Source organism: Thalassophryne amazonica, chromosome 20, assembly GCF_902500255.1.
Source record: "Thalassophryne amazonica chromosome 20, fThaAma1.1, whole genome shotgun sequence".
NCBI classification, from domain to species: Eukaryota; Metazoa; Chordata; class Actinopteri; order Batrachoidiformes; family Batrachoididae; genus Thalassophryne; species Thalassophryne amazonica.
Window position 1 is genome coordinate 22,852,738 of NC_047122.1, and position 25,756 is coordinate 22,878,493.

A 25,756-nucleotide genomic window follows, 5' to 3' on the forward strand; every position below is an offset into this window, starting at 1 on the left:
GGATTTTTTGTTTTTTTTTTTATTTCAGACCCCTCCATGATTTCTAAGTGGGAGAACTTGCCAAAATTGCAGGGTGTTCAAATACTTATTTTCCTCACTGTATATCTCCACAAATCCTTTGATATTATTATTTTCTTTTTCTTTTTTAAGAAATAGATTTTCTGTCTGCAAAGAGAAACAAACACAAAGTTATCAAAATAAAATTATTGTGAAAAGGCAGTGCCTAGTTTTGTCATAAAAGTAAAACCTATATGTGTATCGATCTTTTTTTCTTTAATATTTCTTCAAATGGCAAACAACAGACACAAAAGAGAGAACTGACGCCCAGCTGTGATTAAAACTGTAAATCTTTTTATTTGACATATTTTCACATTATTTTCAATGTCAAGCATTCTGTTTATTACATTTTAAATGATTCCCTTTTGTCTTTTTCAACAGCTAATCTACAGACATTGAAGAGGAACAGAAGGATTTAGGGTTCAGAGGGTTATTTTAATGATCATTATTATGATTATTATGATTATTATTATTAGGGGACTTTAAGCATGACTGAGAAATCATCAGTCGTGGTCACATCAGGGCAGAAGAACAGAGAAACGGCACAATGAAGAAAATGAAGCGATGGAGGACAGAAGTGGGTGCATTAGTGTTCCGGGTGAGAGACTGTGTAGTGGATCGTGTGTTAATCCTTCAAAGTGCGAGTTTTATTTTCAACTGCATGCTGCTGTATTTAGTACCTGTTTATTATGTTTGCTGCGTAAAACAAAGCTCTTTATTTCTGCAGTCTGTCCTCCAGCTGGACACCAACTAATGCCTTTAAAACTACAGTAACAGTGCATGTCTGGCTTATAAAGTTTATTTTTTAATCTTGTTCCCCTGCGTGTATTACATTTGCATACTCATGTGCATACGGCATCGTCTCCCTTCCCAAAAGTCCAGTGCATAATTTTTTTGTTTTGTCTCTTTTGTGTATTGGTGTGTCGTCGTGTCTGCATCTGTGTGACCACATGTCAGTCGCCTGTCTGTCGTGCGCTTTCACAGGACGCTGGGGTTTCTGAAGTTATGGCCTGCAAAACGAGCTTGGTCGCCCAACTCCTCCTCGATCCTACAAGGAGACAAAAGCAAGAAGACAACTTGATGTGAGAATTTGTCTGTGTCCTGATTAGATTAGATAGAACTTTATTATTCCCTTGGGAAGAGAATTATTGGTTTAAAATTGCAAAACTATGACTCTATAAGCTTGAAATACGAGTGAATTGGCACATTTTCAGCAACATTTCAGTTCATTTTTCAAAAATTCTGTTCTGGGTGGCACAGCCAATTTGAACCCAAGAGCCAGGCGGAAATTTGCAGTACCGGGTCGAGCCGCCCCGCGTCGCCCACCGTGGCTAGAACCCTGCCCCATTGTACTCGGAAAAAAAGGTATTAAGGATTGGAAAAGTGCATTCAAATTGGAATTCCAAGTTGGAAACGTGACGTCACGGTAACATGGCGATGCACACAGCATGCAGTAAGCAGAATTACTATGTCTTTGATTTTTACTCATATGATGGTTGGTTGTATGCAATACACGTATCTGGGTACAAACTTTAGTTGTGGATCTCGGTGTTGTTGTCAGTATGGCAATGGATTGCAAACTTGTGACAATCCCCCTCCCAAAATATTGTATAAAGTGGCTCAATGACCCAAACAGGCATGAGAATTTTGTACTAAAAAGGATTTTTCCTGAATTCCACATTTTTTAGGATCTGGATGAAATATTTTTCAAGGGTCTGCTGTGCTGCTAAAATAAGGCTTAAAATAAGTCAAATTTTGTATAAAATCCAGGGGATCCTACAGCGGGCCTCAGACCCCCAGCCAACTTTCAGAATGTCTCACTCTAAATCCTGAGCCACACAAATATTACAGGCATCCATGTTTTCCATAGAGATGCACTGGAATAATACATGCACATTCATATTTCAGTCTGGATTGCACCTTGCTAATTGATTAGCCATTCATTTAACAGAAAGTTTTTCCATCGGTACCCAAGAATCCTCCGCAGCAGTGTAGCACTGACCTGGACTTAGGCTCTAATTTAAATAAATTAAGAAAAGTCTGTCTGACGTGCAAAAGCTTGACAGCAGTGATTAGCGTTGACTGCTGGCTAATGCCCGTAAGTCTCCTCAGTAGTCCTCAGATTGGATTACAATGCTGAGCCGATCCCACCTTCCTGTTCTGTCTCCTGCTGAATGGACCGCACATGTCGGGTGACACTGACTACTATGTTGCTTAGCTCCACAATGACAAAGACAGTGTCTCCAAGGACAACCCGACCCTAAATTCTCGCGATGCTTCACCACGGCCTTAATCCACCAGATGTCCCCCAGTCCACGAGCTCCCTGTTTGATCCGCTCTGCACATCTGAGGCAATCCACCTTCAGGAAAGTTTAAAATATTTAGGTTTTACTGTATGAAATTACTTCAACTTCAGGATGTTACAGGACCTAATAATATTTTTATTTTAATTCATTTATAACAAGTTGTAGAGATTTGTTTTCAGTTTGAGTCTAAGGAATATAATTTTAGAAATTCTTATATTGAGAAGCCTGATTTACTTTTTGTATTTGAAATGCCATAAACAAATTAAAATGTATGAAATACCAAGAGGCTGAATACTTTTGCAAGCCACTGTATAATGCAATAATATATATATATATATGTGTGTGTGTGTGTGTGTGTGTGTGTGTGTGTGTGTGTGTGTGTGTGTGTGTGTGTGTGTGTGTGTGTGTGTGTGTGTGTGTGTTTATATTTATATACCTATATTACCAACAAAAATGACCACATACAGCATGTGAATGATTTTCTATGAATGAATTTACTGAACTGTGCAAACTTTCAGAACAAACTATTTACAACATGCAAATTATTAAAACACACAACTACTATTTACAGTTTAGTTACTGCCCGTGACACAGCATGAAGCTATTCTTTTTTGAGTTCAGACACAGAGGCACATTACACTTTGTGCAATAAAAGCTTGTCTTTACTCTTGGGATGCCATGGTCCAGGCACCATTTGCAGTGTTTCCTGACCCTAGTCCCATCATATAAATTAGACATACACATTGTGGTGGATTTAGGGACTCCTGCAGCTGAGGCTGTGGGGGAAGCCTTTGTGGAGGCTTCAGGTGCTACGGCAAAGTGGAGCATCTCCTCAGCTAACTGTTCCTGAAGATTTTTTGGGTGATGGGCGACAGCTCCTTGTACAAAAGGAAGTTGTTTACCACAGCGATGTCAACAAAGTGATAAAAAAAATGTCTTATACCACTTCGTAGTTTTGTGGTGGACAATGTAATAACCAATAAGTACATCGGGTAAGTCCACACCCCCCATATTTGCGTTGTAGTCCTTGATGCAGTCCGGCATAGGAATATCTTTGTTTTGCCACCTGCCACCCTCCTTTACCTTTCTAGATACTGTCAGGCCACTGTCTGCTGTATGGATTGTGGAGCACATTGTCACCTCCCTCGTGTCCATCCACTTCACAAACAACAGGTCGCCATCTCTGATCCAGTGCATGTCTCCTCTCTTGGCCTTTTTGGGCAGGTCATTGTTTTGAGTCTGTGGGAAGCCAACTTGGTTTCTTCTAATAGTTCCACAAGCACCAATGTTAATTTTGTAGAGGTCATTCAGCAAAATAGGGCTTGTGTAAAAATTGTCTGTAAACAGTCTGGACCCACTACCATGAAGCTGCCTTGGAAGAAGGTCCATAACAGAGGTGTAGCTCAGGCCTGGGGGGGTAAGGGAATGGGGTGGAGGGGGCTTTTCCAGTGTAAACAAAAAAATTCCATGTGTAGCCTATTTTGGAGTCAGCAAGCACAAAAAGTTTATAGCCCCAATTGGTGGGTTTGTCTTTGGTGTACTACTTCATGCTGATCCTCGCTTTGGTGGCAACCATACGCTCATCAATGGATATATTTCTGCCTGGTTGGAAGTACGCTTTGCAAGCAGACGTGATCTCTGTGTACAGGGGTTTTATTTTGTGTAGTTGGACATATCCGGGTGTGGTGTTCTTCTTCTCATTTTCGTCATCCTCTGTGGGGTTACTGAGATGGAGTGAACAGACAGTAGACTCAAAGTGGTCTCTTTTTATAGTGTCCCTGGTGAAGGGGAAGTTGTAAGTCCATTTTGTTCTCCACAGATCAGCCCTATGGTGAAGGGTAACAAAGCCGGTAAAAGGTATGATGGACAAAAACTTGTAAATAAAGTCCTTCACTGTAAGGACCTCTGCCATTGGCATGCCATCCCAGCTGCCTTTTTTCTGGCAGCATTGGCATTTGTGTTGTCGGCGACAGTTTTGACAACAGAGGCCGAGAAGAAAAGCTGTAATAAATTGAGGGGAGACCGTGTTTTTGAGGTGTCAATGTTAGGACCTGGGGGCGCTGGCTGGCATGAACCAGGGAGGACTGGGTGTAATGTCCACCTCGTCCCTGCCATGCCACCTGTTCTCCTCCTCACTCTGTGGAGTTCTATGTTTAGTTTTCTGGGCTTTCTTTTTTGATGGAGGAGTTGTCCCCTGTGACTGTCTTTTTTTGGTGGAGGGTGGTGGTGGTGATGGAAACAACGGCTGAGGTATTGGGCTTGGCTGAGGTGTTGATGCAGCTCCTGGAGACAATGGCTGAGGTGATAGTGTTGGGGGTGGTGTTGGAGCCTGCTGTTTAGTTCCTCTTTTGAGTGGGTTGTAATCTTCTTCACTGTAAACACATTTAAAAAAGTAAATTAATTTATTCAGTGTCAGTGTCACTACATGTAATCATATATATTCGTAGATACACACACATACACACCTACATATGTCATTGTATTTCATATCTCCATGTAACATTTACACTGGATAACAAGGCCACTCTTCTGCTCTGAAAGAGCTGCAATACAATCAGCGAGATCAGCTCTATATTCTGAAATGTGTTGCTGAGACCATAAAATAAGCTACACAATAAACTTCTGCAATAATAACAACACATAATTATCTTCTACTGGACACCTTATTATATTACGGACACTTCATTCTATTGCACTACAACACCTGTTAACTTGGCTCATTGGGTCAATTGCACTAAACCATTTACTGCTGAATGTTGCACACTGATGCACTATTATGTACATAGGCCATTACACAAGTATATTTTAGATTTCCCCTCTTATAATGTATATTTCTATTTTAGTATATTGCTTTGTTATATTCTATTGTTTTTACCAGCATGCTTATTTTATGTTATTTCATATTTTTTCCCATTATATTTAGATATTTTATACTTAGAGTCATTTATATATATATATATTTGGGCATCCAGTGTGGGCAGCAAAGTAAGAATTTCATTGTACAGGGAAACGTGTTTCTTTACTGTGCATATGACAATAAAAGCTTTGAATCTTGAATAACGTTAATGTAAAAAGGTTATTACTACACCACCATTGTGTGACTGAGGAATGAATGAATATTGCAATTGGGTACCCAAAAATGTGCTATATAACACTAATATATACACGTTATTATTTGCATTGCATACCTTTCTGAATCTGATGGAGGATAGTATTCCGATTCACTGTGGCTATTTTCTGGATGCCAAAGGTCTTCATCATCTGATGACGAGTCGTCCACATGTATCTGGCACTCGTCGTCATCCAGCTTCCGACGCGGTGTACCTCTTTTTGGACATTGTTTAATAATTGTAATAAAAATGGCTAAACACGCAATCTACCCCTCAAATTGTAATAAAATAAACTAATAATTGTAATAAAAAAACAGCGTCACTTGAATAAGCTCCGATGAGTCATGCGCCCTCATGCGTAATGGCCGATTCCTCAAGCAAGCTTTTACGCCGAGACCTACCCCTGTGGCGGATTGGTCAATTTGCATGATTGACACCATCGACAATCGTGGCAGCCAATAGAATGAGACTAATACTTGCAAAACAAGATTGTCATCACCCCCAGCCAACCAGGAGGCAGAGATCCGAGACACATGGAACAGATACGTTTTTCATTCATTACACTTAAGCCCCTTTCACATTGGCGTATTCGTAGAGCTGCTCATTGTGGCGTATCGTCTACGCCGAGTTGAGCAGCTCTACGCCAATTTTTAGCAGCTCTACGTCGAGTTTTTTCTCCTTACGCAGCAGTATGTTGAGGGCTACGCGCGTAGGATGGAAGAAATTAAACATGTTTAATTTTCTTTGGCGTAGAGCGCTGGACACAGTTTTAAGCAGGTCTGCACAGCACAGCGTTACTGCATGCAAGTCTGTGCAACGCTGCGCTTCTGTACACAACCAAAAACTGAGTGCTGCATCCAGAGGAATCAGCTGAGAACATGAGAACATGATCACACAGCCAACCGGGAATAAACCCCCCTGCTGTCCTGGAGACAGAAATGTGGCAAGTGGGTTGACAAAAGTAAGGTTTTTGGAATTTGTTCTAAAGTAATTCATTTACGTATCATCAGAGTTGTGTTTGTGTCCGGTAAAAACAGTTTAGATAGCCTTGTAGCGCTTGCTGTTTAATTTGATATGCAGTGTTACTATGTTTTCTGTAATTAGTGCATTGTCTTATAGCCTGTTTTGAAAACTTTCTCCGAAGGTCCCCCAACTGGGGGTTCAGGAATTACACAAAATAACATAACTTGATAACATTAACCCACTAACTTGTAAAGTTACAGTCAGCCTTATGTGCGTGAGGAAGTTGCCATATAAAGTCTCAGTGCTCTGGACCAATTTAATCAATTAATTTGCTACTGTGAGATTAACATCTAGCTGCTGTGCAGAATTTGCCCATGTAGATTTTGACTGATGATATGTAAAAGCAAGGTGCAAAATCAAATCTTCGATCAAGTTCGAGATGATGCACGGGTCGTGCACACTGCTGCCTCACAGAACTGCTTCGGACCCTGACTGGCAACGACCCCAGCAGACGTGCGGTGCATCCTTATCTCCTGCAAGTAAAGAGCTACGTTCACAGCCTGGCATCTCATGGGTGTCCTCTGGGCCCCATCCAGCCAGCTGGATTCATGCTGGACCATCTCCAAGTGGACTCAGACTGTCCTTTGAGAAGATCTCAAAACAGAGTGGCTGCCTGAGAAGTGTGCACAAGGATTTCCAATTGAACCCTGAGTTTTGTGTTGGTGCCGATTAAACTGGGCAGTTTGAAAGTAGGTGACATTTCCTTTTTTCAACATGGACTGGTCATAGTTTCAAAGCGTCTACACTGTCTTGTGGTCTCAAATAAAAGACATCAAGCACAGGGGGTGAAATATAGCAGTACACAGACCTCATTAACTGGTTGTACTTGGCCAGCCTCTCAGACCTGCAGGGGGCACCAGTCTTAATCTGCAGAAACATCATGGAGGGATTGATCATTCAATACAACCCAAACCCAAATCCACCTACTTTACAACGTTAATATCCTGGTTCTGTCTTTTTACACATCCAGGTTTGAGTCAAGTCTTCACAAAATTTTCTAAAAATGCCTCCACAAGTACAAACTATTTGGTGTTTTATTAAAAAAAATTCTAAAAATAACAGTTGTGTTTTTTATGGAGGTTCACATCCCATTGTGGTCAGTGAATTCAAGGGATAGACAGATCCTTTTAACCACAACTGGCTCATTAAAAAATAAATAAATGGCCTATCTTACCACATAAAAATGCTTTAAATCAGGGGTGCCCAAGTTCGGTCCTCAAGATCTACCTTCATGAGACTCTTAGTTGTCTCCCTGCTCCAACACACCTGAATCCAATGAAAGGCTTGTCAAAAGCCTGCTAATGAGTCTTTCAGGTGTGTTGGAGCAGGGAGACAACTAAGAGTGTCATGAAGGTAGATCTCAAGGACCGAACTTGGGCACCCCTGCTTTAAATGATGTGTCTGCTTTCCCCACCCCAGTATGGAATTTGTTTCAAGAATTCCTGTCCTTCCTGTTGAGCTGCCCTCATATTATAGCTATGAGTGGAAGCATAACTTTGCTTGCAGATGTAAAGCTGTGTCTGTGTCCACCTGTCCAGTGCAGAGTCCCACCACCAGGTCAGCGATGAAAGTGTCCTCTGTCTCTCCCGAACGATGGCTCACCATCACACCCCAGCCATTAGCCTGAGCCAGCTTACACCTGAATGTAAAGATTCATTCACAGATTCACAATGTTCTGGGCTCAATCACTTTATGTCATATATTTTAGTTTTTATTGCATTTTGTTGCAGACAGGGTGGTTTTTGTAATTGTAGCAGTATGCCACCTTAAACAGTGGCAGATCCTGTTTTTGCACCATGCATGGGAACACAAGTGTGTCTATTAGGTTCACAATGTTCATGTACTAGTTCTTTTTAGAATTTTGTGGAGATTTGAGAAAATATGCATTTTTTAAGTGTGTGCAACAGCCACCAGAAGCCACCATTTTGGATTTGTAAAAATGATACATTAAAATTATGGAATAACCCTGTTGTGTCTGATGATTTGCAGATGTTCATGCTAGATTTTACGGTCGCAAATTGAGTTTTACGATATTTGTGACCGTAATCCACCATTAATGTTCACAAATGTTAGTAATCCCCTCAAAATTCCAATAAAAGTACATAATGATCCTGATCACGTGTCTTCAGCCCAGTTCTCACTTTCACAGATAGGAATCCTTGAAGGACGTGATCTAAAACTATGACAAACAGGCATGTGAGGATCACTGTTGCCCACAAATATGATCTGGCATGTGATATGATGACATAACGCACTGTTCTAAGATGGAAAAAAAAGAAACTGGCATCAGCTTTTAAATATTACTCTATTGTTATGCTTACATTTATTAGTTTCACTTAAAGGATATTTATAATATGGTTGATATGTTAAATTCTACATGTGTACATTGAGAGAAGCTACCAAATTTAGATGTAACAAATTATTGCTTCTTTTAAGTTTCACTTTTTTCAGTGTAGTGTACCATGCTGGCTTGTACCACATAATGTTTACAAAGACAACCCTAGCATAGCGGTACACACAGCCCTGTAGCATAACTTCACCAAAACCAAGGTGCTTCCAGAAAACCTACTAGTGATGTTACAGCATGTGTGGCAATGTTAGAAGCTCCACAGAAACGGAAGGGACTGCCAAAGGTCAAAGACTTCTGCAGAAAAAAGAATTTTCAAAGATCTTGAAAATTCAGCCAAGGTTAAAACAAGACCACAGTACAATGACTGAGTACCCCAGCTCACTAAGGCCACCCAGAGGATCCTAGGTGGCCTTAATGAGCCACCTATCTAGGTTCCCCAACGGATTGAAAAATCACTAAGGTCCACTGGGTGAACCTGAAGCAGATGGAAACGCTTTATAGAAATGCAGTCCATTTACAGTAGTGTTCAGAATAATAGTAGTGCTATGTGACTAAAAAGATTAATCTAGGTTTTGAGTATATTTGTTATTGTTACATGGGAAGCAAGGTACCAGTAGATTCAGTAGATTCTCACAAATCCAACAAGACCAAGCATTCATGATATGCACACTCTTAAGGCTACAAAATTGGGCTATTAGTAAAAAAAAGTAGAAAAGGGGGTGTTCACAATAATAGTAGTGTGGCATTCAGTCAGTGAGTTCGTCAATTTTGTGGAACAAACAGGTGTGAATCAGGTGTCCCCTATTTAAGGATGAAGCCAGTACCTGTTGAACATGCTTTTCTCTTTGAAAGCCTGAGGAAAATGGGACGTTCAAGACATTGTTCAGAAGAACAGCGTAGTTTGATTAAAAGGTTGATTGGAGAGGGGAAAACTTATACGCAGGTGCAAAAAATTATAGGCTGTTCATCTACAATGATCTCCAATGCTTTAAAATGGACAAAAAAAAAACAGAGACGTGTGGAAGAAAATGGAAAACAACCATCAAAATGGATAGAAGAATAACCAGAATGGCAAAGGCTCACCCACTGATCAGCTCCAGGATGATCAAAGACAGTCTGGAGTTACCTGTAAGTGCTGTGACAGAAGACGCCTGTGTGAAGCTAATTTATTTGCAAGAATCCCCCGCAAAGTCCCTCTGTTAAATAAAAGACATGTGCAGAAGAGGTTACAATTTGCCAAAGAACACATCAACTGGCCTAAAGAGAAATGGAGGAATATTTTGTGGACTGATGAGAGTAAAACTCTTCTTTTTGAGTCCAAGGGCCGCAGACAGTTTGTGAGATGACCCCCAAACTCTGAATTCAAGCCACAGTTCACAGTGAAGACAGTGAAGCATGGTGGTGCAAGCATCATGATATGGGCATGTTTCTCCTACTATGGTGTTGGGCCTATATATCGCATACCAGGTATCATGGATCAGTTTGGATATGTCAAAATACTTGAAGAGGTCATGTTGCCTTATGCTGAAAAGGACATGCCCTTGAAATGGGTGTTTCAACAAGACAATGACCCCAAGCACACTAGTAAATGAGCAAAATTAATGCCTCGCAGATGTGAAGAAATCATGAAAAACTGTGGTTATACAACTAAGTACTAGTTTAGTGATTCACAGGATTGCTAAAAAAGCAGTTTGAACATAATAGCTTTGGGTTTGTAGCGTCAACAGCAATAATTATGGAATCACCGGCCTCGGAGGATGTTCATTCAGTTGTTTAATTTTGTAGAAAAAAAGCAGATCACAGATATGACACAAAACTAAAGTCATTTCAAATGGCAACTTTCTGGCTTTAAGAAACACTATAAGAAATCAAGAAAAAAAATTGTGGCAGTCAGTAACGGTTACTTTTTTAGACCAAGCAGAGGGAAAAAAATATGGACTCACTCAATTCTGAGGAATAAATTATGGAATCACCCTGTAAATTTTCATCCCCAAAACTAACACCTGCATCAAATCAGATCTGCTCATTGGTCTGCATCTAAAAAGGAGTGATCACACCTTGGAGAGCTGTTGCACCAAGAGGACTGACATGAATCATGGCTCCAACACGGCTGTATTATTGTGAACACCCCCTTTTCTACTTTTTTTTACTAATAGCCCAATTTCATAGCCTTAAGAGTGTGCATATCATGAATGCTTGGTTTTGTTGGATTTGTGAGAATCTACTGAATCTACTGGTACCTTGTTTCCCATGTAACAATAAGAAATATATTCAAAACCTGGATTAATCTTTTTAGTCACATAGCACTACTATTATTCTGAACACTACTGTATCCTCACTCTCTGGAGACTTTATGGTTTCCCAAGGAAATGACTTGATTTCAAACCATGACCTTCTGGGATGCATATTCTTAAAAGTGAGAAGGGGACTTAAGAATCTACTGCTACTATTGAACACTGCAGTCAAAAGTCCGTTGTAATTTAAGTTTGACATCAAGCAAACGTACGCCTGTATCGCCTCCGTCACTGTGCCAATCTGGTTGACTTTGAGCAGAAGGCAGTTGCAGGCTCGTTCCTCTGCAGCCTTTTCTATCCTCTTGGGGTTGGTCACAGTCAGATCGTCCCCAACTACCTGGATCCCTACCTGGGCTGTGAGGCGAGACCAGGCCTCCCAGTCATCCTGATCAAATGGGTCTTCAATGGACACCACTGTGAAAGAAGACAGAAATAGTCTGTTTTTGGTTCATAAGTCTCTGAATGTGCCATGTGCCAATAAGGAGATGAAGGTTTTCATGTTGGAACTCTTTGCATAAGTAGCAAGTTCTGCTGAATTTATGTTAAACAGAATCCAGCTGTGTGTTGGTCTGCAGTCATTAAAATGATAAATACTGCTGTTAGACCTGGGTAGTTGTTGACGAAGCCCTGGTAGATATCAGCCAGTTCATCTGCAGTAATGTGTCGTTGTGGATCCGGTGGGGATTTGAAGTCCAGGTCATATTTCCCATCACGGTAAAACTCAGAGGCAGCCACGTCCATCCCGACCACCACCTTATCAGTGAATCCAGCCTTTTCTATAGCAGTCTGCAGCAGGTCCAGAGCTGAGGAGTGAAGAATCATTACAGAAAAAACAAAATGGGATGACTGAGTGAGAATTAGAGAAGGGAAGTGAGATTAAAGCAGAACGATGGATTAACATAGAGGAGTATAGGCTTAAGGTAAGAGCTGGGGTGATGGTTGAAGTAAGGATTTGTTTTAGGGATCGAACAACATGGAAATTCCATTTCCTCCTGAGTCACATGCTGATGCAGGATATTGTCTTTGTAGATATTTTGCTGAGTCACTGTTGGACGTTTTGTGAATTGTTGATAATGTTGATGGTGTTGCATCTCACATTTGAGCCTGAATTCTACGTATGATTCAAACCATCAAGAGAAAAGGACAAGTTTTTGTCACAGGCTCTGAAATATGAAAAAGTTAGGAATTTTCCTCAAGTCACTCACAGATCTTTGGGTTTTGCCAAAAGGCATTGTGTGAATTGAAAACTGTAAAGTAGAGATGTCAGCCTCAGTGGTGGGCAGAGTTCCGCTAATCTGCTAACCGCTAATTAGCAAAGCTAATGTTTTCGTAAGAAGATTAGCTTTTCAGATGACTTTGAAACCCATTAGTGGACCAATTAGCTTCCCCTAAATTTAGTTCTGCTAACTTTAGGGCCCTGTCCCACTGGCATTTAGGAGGATTTGCGTATGGATTGCGCACAAAATTGGCCCATATTCGCGAAACATCCGCAATATCCGTGTAACATGCCTGTATGAGTCGGGCGTCATCCGAACACGCCCGTGATCATCCACAGAGGCACGCATGTCCACAGCCAGGATTTTTGAGCTGTTCAAAAATCTGAATGCGGATGACATCCGCCTTACATACTCCATACATACTCAATTCATACACAATACATACTCACTCTATGCACTGTATGAGGTCTGTCCAAAAAGTAACGGACCTTTTTATTTTTTCAAAAACTATATGGATTTGAATCATGTGCGCCTGCATCAGCTAAGCTTGAACCTTCGTGCCCATGCGTGAGTTTTTTCACGCCTGTCAGTTGCGTCATTCGCCTGTGGGCAGGCTTTGAGTGAGCACTGGTCCAGCCCCGTCGTCGGATTTTCATTGTCAGGGAAATGGCTGAGCGACTGCCGCTTTGCTCCATGAAAATTTCTTCAGATACTGTGTGAGACAGCCAGGTGGAAACCATTCGCAAAAGTCAGATGGCTTTCGGTGAAGATTCTATCGGCGTCACACAGATTAAGGACCATTACAACCGGATTAAAGATGGCCCACACCGGCGGAGGGCGCGTCACGCTCTGAGCGGCCATCGACAGGCTGAAACGACCAGATCATTTCTAAAGTGAAGGCTGTGTTGATCCGGCACATTGTGTGACTACCAGAGAAATCGCAGAAAATGTGGACATCAGCACTTTTGCGGCACATTCCACTGTTACAGGAGATTTTGTAATGAAAGACGTGCGGAGGAATTCGCGCGTCGGGACGGAGTCGCTCATGGCGCACAACAAACACCTCCGTGTTGGAAACCATTCTGAAGATTCAGACGGCTTTCGGTGGCTTTTCAGTCGAGTGAGTATCCGAGAAATTGTGTAACAGCTGGGCATGCCACAACTTGTCCTGTGAGACTTCCAACATGGAGGTGTTTGTTGTGAGCCATGAGCGACTCCGTCCCGACGCGCGAATTCCTCCGCACGTCTTTCATTACAAAATCTCCTGTAACAGTGGAATGTGCCGCAAAAGTGCTGATGTCCACATTTTCTGCGATTTCTCTGGTAGTCACACGACGTGCCGGATCAACACAGCCTGCACTTTGGAAATGATCTGGTCATTTCAGCCTGTCGATGGCCGCTCGGAGCGAGGCGCGCCCTCCGCCGGTGTGGGCCATCTTTAATCCGGTTGTAATGGTCCTTAATCTGTGTGACGCCGATAGAATCTTCACCGAAAGCCATCTGAATTTTCCGAATGGTTTCCACCTGGCTGTCTCTCAAAGTTTCTGAAAAAACTTTCATGGAGCAAAGCGGCAGTCGCTCAGCCATTTCCCTGACAATGAAAATCCGACGAGGGGGAGGACCAGTGCTCACTCAAAGCCTGCCCACAGGCGAATGACGCAACCAACAGGCGTGAAAAAACTCACGCATGCGCACAAAGGTTCAAGCTTGGCTGATGCAATCACATGTGATTGAAATCCATATAGTTTTTGAAAAAAATAAAAAGATCCATTACTTTTTGGACACACCTCGTAGCTAACACAAGTGCTGCTAAGAAGACAAGAAGTTACACTGTCGACAAAAACATTATGTAAGCAGCTCAAAAGCAGTATTTTTATTTACTTATTTTTTGTGCAGTGGTTTTGTGTTTGTGAATGCAATACAGGTGAGCCATAGCTCTGTTAGCAGTTTATAAATATATAATATAGAGAGAAACTGTGAATTTTAAAACTGCAATTTACTGCTTTTGATACAAAAATTATGACAGTGTTTAGGGTTCTATTTCTTATTTATTTATTTTTCGTGCGTTCATTTTGTGTTTGTGATCCTGAATTTACCCAGCAGCCCCTGCGATGCTTAAACTCGAAACTGGCTTATCAGTAGCCGAGAATGTAATCCGATGTGGCTGCAACTGAGTCAATACTAAAAGTTCTTCCTAAATCTTTTAGCAGTAAATGGTTATAGAGTTATAAAAGTTAACTTTTCAGTTAGCAGTTTCATGGTTACCAAAGCTAACTTTCAGTTAAGTTTGGTTCCACTCCTCCAGCCAAGGCAAAGGAGTCGGTATCGGGTTATTTGGTCACGTGACTTTTAGTCAGGATTCTGACATTTTGCTGATTGGCTGAGACACGCTGCTCTCTGATTGGCTGCAGCCTTTGTTTACAACGTTTCAAACCTCCAAATGTTTTCGGTTGCCGTGCGAATTCCAGACACACAAAGCAAATACTTGGTTTCCATTTTGGTTTGACAGGGGTGAGTTAAACTCCCACCCCCGACATCTGCGACATTTTGCAACTAGTTTGTCTCACTTTTCAAGTCTTTCGGTTTGTTTTTCACATTTTCAGTGGTTACACCACAGCCAATCACAGAGCGTGGCGTGATAGCCAATAGCGGCCAACGTATCAGATGGACCAGTCACAGCCATGTTTTCAAAAACATACTACCAGTCTCTTTGTACAAGAAACTGTGGTACCAGTGCTAACTTTTCAGTTAGCTGTGCCCACTACTGCTCAGTCTGAGTCAACCCCTTCCTCACCTTCACTGTTTTCCAGTATGTTGGGAGCAAATCCTCCCTCGTCTCCCACATTGGTGGCGTCCTGACCGTATTTCTGCTGGATCACCCCCTTCAGCGTGTGGTACAGCTCCGATCCTATCCTCAATGCCTCCCTGAGAGCAAGAGGAGATGAAGGAGGCACAAAGGAGGGAAGAGAATGGAGAGATATGGTCGGGCACCAGGGAGAGTCCAAAGAAGAGAACAAGATTCAGGAACAGATGTTCGGAAAGAAAAATTTTAATATAATTTATAGACACCAAACACTCTTTATGCTCAGAAAAGAGTTTTACAAAAAAACACACACTTGAAAGACTCTGCCCCCACAGGAAGAACCATGAACTCCTGCATGGCCAACTTGTTTCCTGCATGAGAGCCTCCATTTATCACATTAAAAGCCTGAGTTGGTAAGGAGACAAGGAGAGAGGAGAGCATAAAAGTAAGCCAGAAATTATAAAATTTTAAATAATCATCTTTTTCTAATAAAAACATTTTGTATCATTGGCGTCTTACAGGAACCGGCAGCACCAGCTCCGTGTTTCCGGCCAGATCAGCAATGTGGCGGTACAGGGGGACGTCTTTCTCTGCCGCACCCGCCTTACAAATGGCCAGAGACACGCCCAGTATGGCATTAGCACCAAACTGAGCTAACAGGACAGAGAACAGGAAAATTATTGTTATTTAAAAATATATCGCTGAGAGACCGAAAGGCGGCTCGCGGATAAAGTAATCTCGACTTGGTTCCGTCACGTTTTGACTCACATTTGTTTTCTGTGCCGTCCATCTCGATCATCATGTTGTCCAGCTGCTCCTGCTCCACCACGCTGATTCCCTGTACACAGAAATACACACAAAACACTATACCTTTGTTTGTCTCTCTACATACATCCTGAGGAATCAATCCATGCTTGTTACTTCACCCAAAAGAATTTGGACACGGAGACCAGAACCTCACGTACACTTCCTGAGTTTAGATTTCCTGCTTGTGACAAACATCAAGGCTTTATAATCTCTTTGTTTGATTTTTGTTTGTTTATTTATCTTGTGGTCATTCTACCATGATTTGTAAGGTTAACTCTGACACAGTGGCCATATAGAGTGTTTGACCTAGACCGGTGTCGCTGATCGAACGGGCCCCCATAAACATCAGTCCACCCTGCCTTTACTGTGCATGCGTCATTTCGGCGCATCAGCAGTATTATTTCTGAGGGTCAGTGGCTATTCTTCAATTATTGTCTCGTTTCTTGCTTAAAACTGCACTCTAGTCATCATCTATCTCAGCGAGAGGGTATCTGAAGCTTTGTACATCATTTCCACATAAATTCAGCATTATTTCATAATAACAGACGGGGGAGCGATCAAAGCACCACAGCGCGCGAGTGAGTCTGACGTCATTTCGGAGTGTCAGCAGCAATTCACCGATTATCCGCCTCATTTCTGCTTAAAGCTGACTTAGAATGATTTAAGAGGTTTACTTTGTCATCTGTGGGTTAATACGACAGAAGCGACGTGAAGCTCGCTTATGTCAAACACTTCCTGAATCCCACGAACCGAGATCTCGTGGGATCTCGCAGGAATTTGGTGGCAAGTTGAGACTGAAATAGGAAGTGCCAAATTTTGAGTCCACAGTGAAACCAGAAATGTCAAATGTCAAACACTTCCTGGCATGGGCGGAGCTAGAACAGAGGCCAAGGTTGCACTGGACTCCCCTGAAATCTGATTGGACACAGATGATTGACATGTCATGGCACCGCACGTCTGGTTGAAAAGAGATGCATTTTTAATTCAGTGACACATGTTGACTGCTGGGTCCCTCCTGTACAGTTGCTGGTGCTGTGTACTAGGGTTCTAGCCACTGTGGGCGGCACCGGGCGGCCCGCCCGGTACTACAAATTTCTACCTGGCTCCCGGGTTCAAATTGGCTGTGCCACCCAGTGCAGAATTTCTGAAAAATGAACTGAAATATTGCTGAAAATGTACCAATTCGATGGTATTTCAAGCTTATGAAGTCATAGTTTTGCAATTTTAAGCAAATAATTAAAGTAATAAATATATTTCTCATTTTCTTCATATCAAATCACAAACAGCAGAGATCAGAGAGTCAGCGCAAGGTACTTACAGGTATTATGACGCTTTAGAGATTTGCTTTCAGTTTGAGTTTGAGGAAGATCATTTTCAAAATTTTTATTATTTATATTTTTTTGTATTTCTTGTATTTGAAATGGCATAAACAAATTAAAATGTGTGAAATACCAAGTGTTCCAATACTTTTGGAGGGCACTGTATCCTAACCTTATGATGAGTACAAAATGAGTGTGATATTATTACTGTTTTGTTTAAGAATGTTTAATTTTCACTGTTGCTGCACTTTGTGAAATCATAGTCACATCATATATCATATTGATATGACAATAATGAGATACGATAATTTGGCCATATTGTACAGCCCTACTGTCAACTAGCTGAAAAGTTTATTAATTTACATCTACATTAAAAAAAAATGTGTAAGTGGCAGGGGGTTAAGAGGGCTGTAATGGGGGGGGGGGGGGTGTCTGGGCAGAGCCCAGAAGCTGAATGGTTTTAGCCATACTAATGTTCCCCTGCAGCATTTGCTCCAAAAAAAAGTCTGAAGGACCTAAATGACATGGTGAGATGCTGAAGAGCTTCACTCGTTCATGTCTGCGGCATATACATATTAATCACATTATTCCCTTTGATCACTTTGGTTGTAGAGAGTCAGTCTCAGATGTGCTGCTGTGGTCCGAAATGATGCATGTGCAGTGAAGGCAGGGCAGACCAATTTTTAGAGGGGAAAGTTCAGTCAGGAACACCGGTTCATAGACCCACATACCCGCGACAGAGGTGGTGAGGACAGCAGGTGTTCCCAAACCTAATGTTACCTGGCCATGGTATTTCAATTCCTACAGGGAGTGTTGGCATGTAAACCAACAACCAGATGGTATCTTGGCTCACTTGCATTGCAGCATATATTTAATTTTGCATGTGTGTATGAGCTGCTAATTCTAATTCTTTAATATACCTGCAGATCACTGCAGGAACTGAAAGAAAAGAACCTCCACACCTTCTTTGACTTGCATTGGTCCCAAAATAGTTGTTCCAACAAAATGATCACCAAGATGTTTTGTACCTAAATTGGACTCTTAATAACAGGAGATGTTGTCACTTTAAATATGTTACTGCATGACATCTGATTAGGAGACTCACAGATGCGATGAGCGCTGGACCCAAAGTATCATTGATGTGTCCGACGGCCTTCAAAACTCCTAAAGGAGGGGAAAGAGGCAGAAAGTGTCAGAAAAAAGCAACGAGACAAGAAAACATTAAATGAATGGAAACTTTGATGTGCTATTGTAAAGCTGGATATGTTGTGTGTGTGGGTGGGTGTGTGGTGTGTCGCCTCAAGCTAGATCTCAATGACCACTCCGTGTCATGCTTCTTTTGACTGTTCTCCTTTTGCTGATGGTTGACACAGTAGATTCCATTATGGACCCACATCTACAACCGTTACTGACACGGCTCCAAAAGGCCTGGGTGGGCTTGAATCAAACCGTCTTGCTTTGAGGTAAGAGTGCTCCACCATGTCACCCTCTTCATGATGATGATTTATGACACGAATACCAAATCCTGGTCTGGTTATACCACATTTTATGTGACTCGAACAACCAGTTTTATGAACATACTACTGTGAAGTTTTAGGACCCTGTCCCACTGGCGTTTAGGAGGATTTGCATATAGATTGCGCACAAAATTGGCCCATATTCGCCAAACATCCGCAATATCCATGTAACATGCCTGTATGAGTCGGCCGTCATCCGAACACGCCCGTGATCATCTGCAGAGGCTTGCATGTCCGCAGCCAGGATTTTTGAGCTGTTCAAAAATCTGAATGCGGATAATACCCGCCTTACATACTCCATATATATTCAAGTCATATACAATACATACTCACTCTATCTGCCGTTAACCGCTGATATCCGCAACTGACGGGGATTTGCGGCTTGGCAGCGGACCAGGGCAGTATGTAAATCAGATATATTGCATGCCTATCATGTCCACATCACAAACTAAAATATGTTGTAGCGAATGCATACAAATTGTCCACGAATAAAGCATTTTTACTACATCTGCTTTGCAGCTGATTTGCGGACAATCTGTGAATGCATAACAAACATGTCACGTAAACCGAAAGTATTATATGTGGCAGAAAGCGACATACCTGCCAGTCAGTGCCAGTCCGGCTGTGTAAATCCACAAAGACGTAATAGCTGCTGCAATCCAGGACTTTTATTTAACACCAACAAAAGGAAGAGTTGCTGTTTAGCCACAACTCACACTGAAGTCTGTTTTCTGTGACACTCTCAAAAAACAAAAAAAACCACCGTCTCACACCCCGAGCAGCTTCCCCCCTCCTGCTCCCCAAACTCATGAACAATTAACCCTCACATGACAACCCTCTGTGATCAACTTGTCCAAGTCCAGCAAATGCTCCAGAGCCTGTATTGTTGATGTGAATAGTGATGCTGATGGCCCGAGTGAGCTTATTTTATGACCGCAATGCAGATGCCGTGCACGCGCAAAACGTGCGCGATGCATTCATAATACACCCGTAATACTGCCGTGATAATCTCAATGTGTCGGATCAGTTTCCTCACTACATGCGTTATATAACCGTGATTGTTCATCATATATTTGTTATATATTATTAATATAGCCGTAATTCATACTGGGACATTTGTCATTTTTGGCCATTTTTGTTGCAGATGACAACGAACGCCCGTAATTTGTGTACTCAATTCATGCGCAATTAATCCTCTCCCCAGTGGGACAGGGCCCTTAGGGTCTTTAGCTGAGACTAACAAATTATTAGTCATGATATAACCACAAATCCACATTCTCACAGGCATTGTATATATCATTTTGTGGTGAATAGAAAGAAGCAACTTTTTCTTTTTTTTCTTCTTTTTTTAACATTCGATACTTCAGAAACACCAAAGAAACTGAACAGGAACAAAAAATGAACACTGGCTAGCTAAAAGTGCAAATGGCGCATTAAATAGCTTTGGCTCCCATATTAGCTAACTGTTTTACAAAACATAGTTTTATAAAATCCCTCTCTGCCTGTAGTTATATTATTCCAAAATTAGGATCAAATAGTTTGTGTTGGTTATAAGACAAGACACGAAAAATCTAATGGTGCTATAGCACTAAAAGTGATTCTTCAGCGGGTTCTATAAGGCACCTAAAGTGGTTTTCATATGACGACAAGCTAAAGAACCACTGTTAGTGCTATTTAGCAACATTTCTTGGGTGTGGTGTGTGTGTGGGTGGTGGGGGGGGGGGGGGGGGGGGGGGGGGGGGGGGGGGGGGGGGGGGGGGGGGGGGGGGGGGGGGGGGGGGGGGGGGGTGGGTGTGAAGGTAATACAAATATCCTCCATATCACAGCTAATTGGTAAACAACCTCACTAGCCTAGCAAGCTGACACAGTCAATACAGCAATGTGTCAAGCGAGCTAACTTGAGTAAATTACGCAAAAAGGCTTGTTTAAAGTAGTTTGGGTGCACACTACTATATTTAGCTTGACACCCCCCCCCCCCCCCCCCCCCCCCCCATTGTTATTACTACTATTCTGTGATTATTTTTCACCCGTGGTTTGTCCCGTCAGATCAAACATGTGATGGCACAAATGGAACACTGTGGTTGTGGTTGGATCTTGAAGAAGTCATGATGTGATTCCACCCATTCTTCTCTCAGAATGGTTTCATCTCTTTGACAAATGGGTCAAACATATAGTTGACACACAAAATCATACATATTTTGATCTTGTACCTTTCCCCTTGTAACGGCTCTTGTCTCCATCTCGGAGCTCAAGAGCCTCGTAGATCCCGTGGAGGCTCCGCTGGGTACAGCAGCCCTGAACAGACCTAGAAAAGACAAAAAGATGTACATCAGTCACAACAAGCTTAGGAAAGGAACATTTCCTCCTTGATGGAGGTAAATATCGTTATCACAACTGTGATGTCATGAGGACACTGGACAGAGGTGTTTGTCATCGTGATATGGTTGCAGGAGAATAATGAAGATCAGTGTCTTTTGGGTCGTGGTTCTTACTGTATGATTGTGAGACTTGGACTCTAACCAGTGATGTAAGGTGATGACTGGATTTCTTTGGTACTCGGTCTCTGTGGTGGATCCTTGAGTCCTACTGGAATGACTTTGTATCAAATGAGCGGTTACTTTGGGAGACTTAGGTGAGGAGGATCTCTTGCATTGTGAGGGAACATCAGCTATGACATTTTTTATATGTGGCCCAGTTCTCTGGACATGATCCTCTTCTACATCAGGTGCTATGTAGAAAACATCACAGAGGTCACATGCATCTGGGTCTTTCCAAACAGGAAGCCATGGATGACAAAGGAAGTCCAGACCTTGATCAGAGCTCGTACTCGGCCTTCAGGATGGTAGACAGAGCTCTCTACAGTACCGCCAGAGCTGACCTGAGTAGGGCATCAAACAGGCCAAGGGCTCCTACAAATGAAAATAGGGATGCCTGATGGACAATAACCTGCGTCAGATGCGGAGGGGCATCCAGACCCTAACTAGCTGCAAAGGCCACCCTCCTCCAAAATCCTCCAGCATTAGCAGTACACTGGCACACGAGATAAACAGCGTCTTTGCCCAGTTTGAGCCCACCACCACACCCTGCAGTCAATGCCTCCCCCTGGTTCCAGAACCACACCTCTCTCTCTCCAGGAGCATGAGGTATGGATAAACCGAGGAGCAGTGAACCCCAGGAAAGCTGCTGGCCCTGACGGTATCCCGGGGGTGATGAATAAAGCATGTGCAGACAACTGGCAGGGATCCTCACCGAACTCTAAAACCTCTCCCTGACACATGCCACCATCCCCACATGTCTGAAGGCCTCCACCATCATCCCCATCCCCAAAAAACCTGCCATAGACAGCCTGAATGATTACAGACCCATCGCTCTGACAGCTATAATCATGAAGTGCCTGGAACGATCAGTCTCCCAGCATATCAGAGACGGCTTCCCTCGACCCCACCAGTTTGCTTACAGGGCAAACCGGTGGGCAAGCCGAACAGAGATCACTTTCTCCCTGCTGAACGGGAAAACCACCAAAATCCTTTAGTGTTTATCCAGTTACTCCCGTGAGAGCTGATGATACATTTAGAAATTACTTTATTTTAGAGTTGAAAGGCTTTGTGTTTGCTCAGCAGGAAAACGGCCAGCGAGGGAGAGACAGAGAGAGGGAGGGAGAGAGACAAAGAGGGAGAGAGGACTTTTACATCACCACCTGTTCACCATCTGTAGCTTGTCTGTGCTCAAGCTATGTCACAGCAGTGCTGCAAGCGATCCAGGGTTTTTTTTTTCTGATTGGTTAAAATTGTGTCAATGGCAGCATTCATGAATCAATCGAATTCTGCTTAATACCAACTTTCAAGGTGGATATGTCAGGTGTAAAGAGCTCCTTATTTTCATTGATATGCATCAGTCATTAGTTTATAGCACAGTCTATCTTCCCAGCTATATTTTATCAGTGTGTTTTCTTTTCCTTTAAAGTATAGGGGAAGCAGTGTCACCGACCGAACGGCTCCCCTTAAAAATTGGTCCGCCCTGCCATCACTGTGCGTGCGTCATTTCTGTGTGTCAGCCACGGTTCACCAATTATCACCTCGTTTCTGCTTAAAACTGTACTCAGTTATCATTTGTCTCCGCAACAGATATCTGAAGCTTTGCACAACAATCATTTCCACATTAATTCAGCATTATTTCATAATGAAAGACGGAGGAAGCAATCAGAGCGCCGCAGTCAGACGAGCTGCTTGCTGCTGTGTTCACTACTACGCCTCCATCATTTCAAAGTGTCAGTAGCGACTCACTGATTATCGCCTCATTTCTGCTTAAAATGGACTTTAGAATGATTAAAGAGGTTTTACTTTGTCATCTGATGGTTAATAATCACATTATTCCCTTTGATCGCTTTCTGTGTAGAGAGTCAAACTCAGACGAGCTGCTGTGGTCCAAAATGATGCATGCGCAGTGAAGGCAGTCTGGACCAATTTTTAGGGGGGACCATTCGGTCTGCGACACCGGTATTTTCTGACCTGGTTAAACGGCTTTATTTATTATGCCATATTTATTATGTTTATTTCTGAACTATTTTAAATGCTGTACTTAAATTTCAGGAGTGCCAATAATTCAGCCTGCAGGAAATCTAATCTTCCTTTGACTGAATTGATCTGGACAGAGGTCGAATGAAGGTCATTTGATGTCCAAACAAATTTACAAACACAGCAAGTATATTCTATCATGTTTTGGAAAATAAAATTGCCATTTCTTCACTCTGATCTACACAGTCACCTTTTTCTGTGTGAAGGTCCACTTCCACAGTCGGGTTTCCCCGGGAGTCCAAGATCTCCCTGGCAACAATGCTTACGATCGACATCCTGAGAGAGAGAGAGAGAGAGAGAGAGAGAGAGAGAGAGAGAGAGAGAGAGAGAGAGAGAGAGAGAGAGAGAGAGAGAGAAAATATGACTTGATGTTTCCATCCTGCAGTTCATGCTTTGTGATCGACCCTATATTTTTTTCAATGCAATGCTTGATTTGTTTTTAAAAAAGCAATTTGCATCATTCTCAAGAGTCAGAGTAAGAAGTAATAATCATATCATCCATCTTTGATTAAAGTGAAAAATGTCAGTGCAGGTGACCTCAGAAGAGCCTGCTTTGACATTTTTGCTGTTTTTGTTTGTTTTGGGGTTTTTGGGGGGGGGGGGGGGGGCAATGAATCATTGCTGAAAGAATCAAAACTAAAACAGAATGAATCCCTGCCATCTCGTTTGTTAAAGAAGATCAGTTATTGGCTTGTGTCACTCGCGCTGATGCTCTTTGTTATTCCCATTGGGAACAGGCAACACTTACTGGAAAGGCAACGCTCATCATCTGATCGGATCTGATCAGTTCTGCTTCGAGGGAATTTACACCCACAGACTGCTGACACTGAAATCACCAGCTGTCACATTAGTCCCTAAAAGGCAACAACAGCAGACAAATGGATGCAGCTCTCGTATTATCGTGTCAGATGAAACAATTCTGCAAACACCATCAACTGAAATCGAAACTGTTTCAGAACCACAGTGATTATTTTACAGTCAGTTGTAAGACAGCAATGGATAATAAATAAATAATAATAATAATTAATTTTGCTTGAGGCAGGCTTGAAAGCTTGAGTAAATAATTATTTTTTGCTTCTGTATACAGGTGCATAACTGGTGCTCAGGCACTCGTGCGGGAGGGAAGCCCTTCTCAGGAGGAAAGCAATGATGAGAGCTCTTCACTCAGTGTTCTGGAGCTAATCATTTATTTTTAGCCTGCACGAGCACCTGAGCACCAGTTATGTGCATGCCTGTCGATATGTTCATCGGGTAACATTTGCCTGATGAGCAGTTAGTGATTTTCTAGAGTTTAACCTGGCTCCTCCTCTGGTCTGTGCTTGGCAGGGCAGTGTGATAGCATCATGGAGTCCAGTGAGTTTGGTGCCTTTTTTGATGAGGAAAAGGACTGACCTTCAGTTTGCAGACAATACCATCGTCTTTGTGGAATCAAGACTAAGATCCAGGTTGTCAATGACTTTCTGGACTCAGCCATCAGAAGTGCATCTGTATGTGGTGAGTGTGTTGAACTTGTAGAGACATTCGATGATCTCAGCAGTGATGTTCATGTCTCTGGGTCCTCTGCCTTTGAGATCCAAAGATGCCTGGGAAACGCTTATGGAGTCATGAGGTTAAAGGTCAGTGGCGTTTGGTGATGCTGATATAGCTTGGTGCTTCTTGTCTGACTGTATAGTTGTGAGACTTGGATTCTAGCCAGTGACCTAAGAGCATGGGCTGGATGTCTTTGGTACCAGTACCTTTTGAAGGATCTTTGGGTACTTTGCTTTGAGATCCTTAGGAAGACTCAGATGATGAGGGGTATCACTTGCATTGTGAGGGCACATCAGTTTTGACATTTTGGCCATGTGATGTGCTTCTCTGTGGATGATCCACCACGCAGGTGCCTCAGTGTTGAGCACCCCAGCAGCTGAAGAAGATCAAGGGCACCCCCACATTTTAGTTGGCTGCAGCCGATAGATGGTTCCTTTGGAGATGTGGGGATGGACTGGATATCTGCCTGTGTGGTTGCCATCTGGGACACAGGGTAGTTCTCTAGTATGGTGGATCCAGTACATGCATCCAGTCCTGATCTGACCTGACAGCTCCAAACTGGGCTGAGAAAAATCGAGAGAGACCTCAGGGGTAAAAAGGTCTATTTTTAAAATGCATCACTGCAGAGTCATCGTTTGTTTGCTGTTTCTGGAGGCAGGTTAGAGCAAAGGTCTTATGAAGTAAATTATTCATGCCTTTTTTTTCCCACTGTTTTTATCAAACTGGAGGCTGCAATTGGCTGAGATTTTACCATCACTGCCCAGCGTGTAGTTGTGTTTCTCACACATTTTGGGGCTCAGTATGTTCGATCCATCACCTTTATGAACACGGGGACATGTTGGAGTAATA

General features: G+C 42.5%; 1 protein-coding gene across 1 annotated transcript; it reads right to left on the reverse strand.

The window, feature by feature from the left end:
* Positions 1-329: 329 nt before the first annotated feature.
* LOC117501640 (gamma-enolase-like) lies at positions 330-24,194 on the reverse strand. The gene is given in 14 exon segments (XM_034160562.1): positions 330-1,105; positions 7,305-7,363; positions 8,027-8,135; positions 11,353-11,554; positions 11,746-11,943; positions 15,152-15,282; positions 15,474-15,565; positions 15,680-15,813; positions 15,929-15,998; positions 18,392-18,450; positions 21,014-21,067; positions 21,070-21,108; positions 23,568-23,653; positions 24,078-24,194. Coding segments are annotated over 13 exon segments (1,302 nt in total). The 5' UTR covers position 23,653; positions 24,078-24,194; the 3' UTR covers positions 330-1,035.
* Positions 24,195-25,756: the final 1,562 nt, after the last annotated feature.